A 4,402-nucleotide genomic window follows, 5' to 3' on the forward strand; every position below is an offset into this window, starting at 1 on the left:
ATTCAAGTTGTTTATAACGGAGGAGAGGAGAGAGGAATGGAGGAGGAGTTATCTTGAAAGGAGGAGTTGGTGCAGAGTGTTCTAGAGGAGAAGGAGAAGTTCTTACGCTCCACAGGTAGGAGGTGAGTTAGAGGAGAAGGAGAAGTTCTTACGCTCCACAGGTAGGAGGTGAGTTAGAGGAGAAGGAGAAGTTCTTACGCTCCACAGGTAGGAGGTGAGTTAGAGGAGAAGGAGAAGTTCTTACGCTCCACAGGTAGGAGGTGAGTTAGAGGAGAAGGAGAAGTTCTTACGCTCCTATCTATTGAAAAACATCCACTTGCTCCCTTTCTCAGTCACTTGTGCAGTGACTGTAGCTGACAACCAGGAGAAGATATCATCAGGTGGCATCTAACCATCATTGGGCGTTTCGACCCTGAACCACAACACCCTCCAGTTAGTGGGTCCGGCAGTGATGGCCAATCACTACCCATCCTCTCCTGGTCCCCAGCTAAACTCCTCCCTCCTACTCCAGAGCCAACAAGAGGTTCTTTCTGCTGCCTCCTCCAACCTACGGATAGCCTTCCTCCTCTCCCTTCCTATAATCCCCAGAGCTGTGAGCATCTTCCAGACAGACTGTGCTGGGAAGCCCCTGCACCCGACTTCTACTGGGAATAGCCAGGCCTGCCAGCCTTTATCTCTGCACTGCTGGACCAGGTCCTGATATTTAGAGGCTTTCCTCTCTGAGGCCTCGCTACATCCATCCTCCCACGGGACCGTCAGTTCTATCAAGATGATCTTTTTTGCCTCATCAGACCATATGACCACATCAGGCCTGAGGGGGGTTTGGACAACCTGGGGAAACTGTAGCTTCCTCCCCAAGTCCACCCTCATCTCCCATGATGGTGCAGTCTGCAAGAGGCACCTCTTGATCTTCTTAGGTGGTGGTGGTTTTTCCCCTTCCTTGATGAACTGCATAGGTGGTAATGGTTGAGTGTGGACTTGATGCTTTTTCCGTCTCTCCCGCTCCAAGACGTCTGCCAGTGCCATGAGGACCTTGTCATGGCGCCACCGGTATCTCCCCTGGCTAAGAGCAGTCTTGCACCCCGCCAGTATGTGAGCCATCGTTCCTCTCTCCCCACATAACCTACACTGTGGGTCCTCCCTCAAACCCCACCTGTGCAGGTTCGTTGGTGATGGAAGGGTGTCATACACTGAACGGAGCAGGAATGAAATGCGGAAGGGTTCGAGCCTCCAAATCTCAGACCAGGTGATCTTCCGCTTTGGCAAGTCCCACTTTGTCCAGGCACATTGTGCTCCGAGCTCCACAGCCCTAGACCTTCTCCCTTCCTCCTCTAGCTGTCGCACCTCCGCTTGGATCATGTCCCTCTTCTGCCTTGGATCCGCTTTTCCCCATTGCTGGAAATGGGTTGATCCAAGTCCCTGTCGCCCTATACACTGGTTTCCAATGATGTCTCTCAACTTCAGGAGATGTTCTGCCCGTGCCACCGATGCATCAGCTGCCCACTTGCGTCCAGATCTTGTAGTGACACCTGCCCCTCTGACCTTATCATCGGTGGAGTCTCTATACATCATTGCGACCCTACACTTAGCCACCTTAAACTCTTCAACAACAGATGACAGGGGTAGTTGTAACTGGCCAGATCTGTTGTAGAGCCCTACAGACGTGAAGCTTGGGGGAATACCGAGCCACTTCCTGAGGTGTTTGTTTGCTCGCCTCTCAATTCCTTCCACTGTTGTCATTGCCACCTCATAAATCGTCAGGAGCCACAATAGTCTGGGAAGCAGCCCATGTTGGAAGAGCCAAGCCTTGAACTTGCCTGGTAAGCCTGATCTATCAATCCTTTCCAGCCAGTCCGCAGCCTGCTTCTCTGACATGGAAACGCTGCTCCTGTCGTTTAAAGATGAATCATACCATTTGCCCAGGCACTTGATGGGGTTATCCTTGATTGATGGTATAACCTCCCCTTGGACCTCAAGTCGGTACTTGATTGCCACTTTGCCATTCCTGATCACCATGCTTCTTGACTTCTTCGGTTTAAACTTCATTCGAGCCCATGTTGCCACGTCGTCGAGTGCATTCAGGATCCACCTTGCTTCTACATGGGTTGCCGCCGTTGTTATGGTAAGGTCATCCATAAAGCCTCTCATAGACGGTTGGCGGATGCCAGACATCATGGTTGGCCCCCTGGATTCCTTCCCTGCGGCTGTTATTAGCAGGTTCATTCCCATTACAAACAAGATGGGGGAGATGGTACACCCCGTTACAATCCCCTTTTCCAGGTCCTGCCACTGGGTTGTAAACTGGTCAGTCTGGAACCGTAACTTGAATCCTCCAAAGTAGCTGGTGATCATTCCCCTGATCATTTGGGGGATGTGATAGTGTTCCATGGCTGCATTGATTAGGCAAGGTGGGATGGATCCATAAGCATTGGCCAAGTCGAGCCAGATGACCGTGCGATTCCCCTTACTCTCCTTGGCCTCCCGGATCAACTGACTGAGGATCCCAGTGTGTTCCAAGCATCCGGAGAAGCCTGGGATGCCACCCTTCTGGATTGATGTATCTATATACTTGTTCTTCACCATGAAGGTAGTTATCCTCCTTGCCAGGACAGAGAAGAATATTTTCCCTTCCACGCTCAGGAGAGAAATGGTTCGAAACTGGCTGATTTCTGAGGAGTCCTTTTCTTTAGGTACAAAGCACCCTTCTGCTCTCTTCCAGGATGGTGGTATTACACCTTTCACCCATATCCTCCGCAACAGCCTCCATAACCTGCGGAGAAGCATAGGGCATTTCTTGTACACCTTGTAAGGTATGGTGCTTGGTCCTGGAGCAGATGCTGACCGGGCTTTTTGTACAATGTCCTGGACTTCTCTCCACGTGGGTTCTCTGGTATTAAGCTCTTCCTCGGGGAGTTCACTTCTTCCAACCCTTGGGTGTACACCCAGGGCTTGGTTCCCCAGAGCGTCATTGTGGCTGTCTCTCAGGAACTCCTCCACAACTTCTTTGGAGCTAGTTAATCTTCCAGATCTTGTTTCGCCCAACAGGGTTTTAGCAAACCTGTATGGGTCTTTGATGAACCGAGCTTGCTTTGCCTCTTTCTTCTTTCTTCTCCTCAGAGATCTTTCCGCCCTTCTCAACCTGCGCAGTTGCCCTCGAAGTTCGGTGGTCAGTTCTTTTATACCTTGCTGTTCTTCGAGACTGGCTTGTTTGTATTGCTTGTTGAGAGCCTTGATTTCTTTTCTCAACTGCGCAATCTCCCTTTCTCTCCTATTAGGATGTTTTGCACGTGCTCCAGTGTAGCTCCTTTTCTCCTCAGTGCCGAACCGTTCTCTGGCCATTGTGTAGATGATTTTTGTCATGCTTTCAATCTTCCTTTCTACCGTTCCTGCAAGCGTAGTTTCAAGAACTTTGTCGAGGTCCTGGTCTAGCTGGTTCCATGCTGTGCTATCATTTGCTGGGGGCCACTTCACTTTCTCTCTCGTAGGTTGGTTTCCTGGAATAGTGTTAGGAGCATCCCTGTCCCTCCTTTGGCTTTGGAGTGGAGCAGATGCTGAGAGGTCTCCAGTACTGTGGGATGCCTCCTGACTGGAATCCTCCTGCGTCTCACTATGTGTCTCCACAATGCGCTGCCTCTGATCCTCTCCTCTTCCGCAGGCGGTCTTGGATCGATGTATCTTGAGCCCCTTTATGTTTTTACAGATCGTACCGCAATGGCACTTTACTTCCAACACTTTCCCTGTTAGTGTGGTTTGGGTGAGCCTTCTCGTTGACCATGTCCTTGCTGTAGCCGTAACCGTTATATCCCTAAGGTGGACATGTTGTGTGTCCAGGAGACCAGGAGGAAAGGAAGCAAGGCTAGAAGCTGAGGAGCAGGATTCAAGTTGTTTATAATGGAGGAGAGGAAAGAGGGATGGAGGAGGAGTTATCTTGAAGGAGGAGTTGGTGCAGAGTGTTCTAGAGGAGAAGGAGAAGTTCTTACGCTCCACAGGTAGGAGGTGAGTTAGAGGAGAAGGAGAAGTTCTTACGCTCCACAGGTAGGAGGTGAGTTAGAGGAGAAGGAGAAGTTCTTACGCTCCACAGGTAGGAGGTGAGTTAGAGGAGAAGGAGAAGTTCTTACTCTCCACAGGTAGGAGGTGAGTTAGAGGAGAAGGAGAAGTTCTTACGCTCCACAGGTAGGAGGTGAGTTAGAGGAGAAGGAGAAGTTCTGGACTGACTTAGATGAAGTGCTTCAGAGCATCCTAGCAGTGAGAGAGTCCTGATTGGAGCAGACCTCAATGGGCGTGTTGGTGAAGGAAATAGAGGAGAATGAGAAGTGATGGACAAGTTTGGTCTTCAGGACAGAATCCTCGAGGGGAAGAAGATGACAAAGGAATGGAGAAGTGTTCTGGTGCCCATTTTCAA

At 50.4% G+C, this 4,402-nt stretch overlaps 1 protein-coding gene across 1 annotated transcript; it reads right to left on the reverse strand.

Moving 5' to 3' along the window:
* Nucleotides 1-462: 462 nt before the first annotated feature.
* LOC137893731 (retrovirus-related Pol polyprotein from type-1 retrotransposable element R2) lies at nucleotides 463-3,339 on the reverse strand. Its single transcript, XM_068739159.1, has one exon. The coding sequence runs from the start codon at nucleotides 3,337-3,339 to the stop codon at nucleotides 463-465; it is 2,877 nt and encodes a 958-aa protein (XP_068595260.1).
* Between the last annotated feature and the right edge of the window lie 1,063 nt (nucleotides 3,340-4,402).

The sequence above is a fragment of the Brachionichthys hirsutus genome, chromosome 5 (genome assembly GCF_040956055.1).
Source record: "Brachionichthys hirsutus isolate HB-005 chromosome 5, CSIRO-AGI_Bhir_v1, whole genome shotgun sequence".
Taxonomy (NCBI): Eukaryota; Metazoa; Chordata; class Actinopteri; order Lophiiformes; family Brachionichthyidae; genus Brachionichthys; species Brachionichthys hirsutus.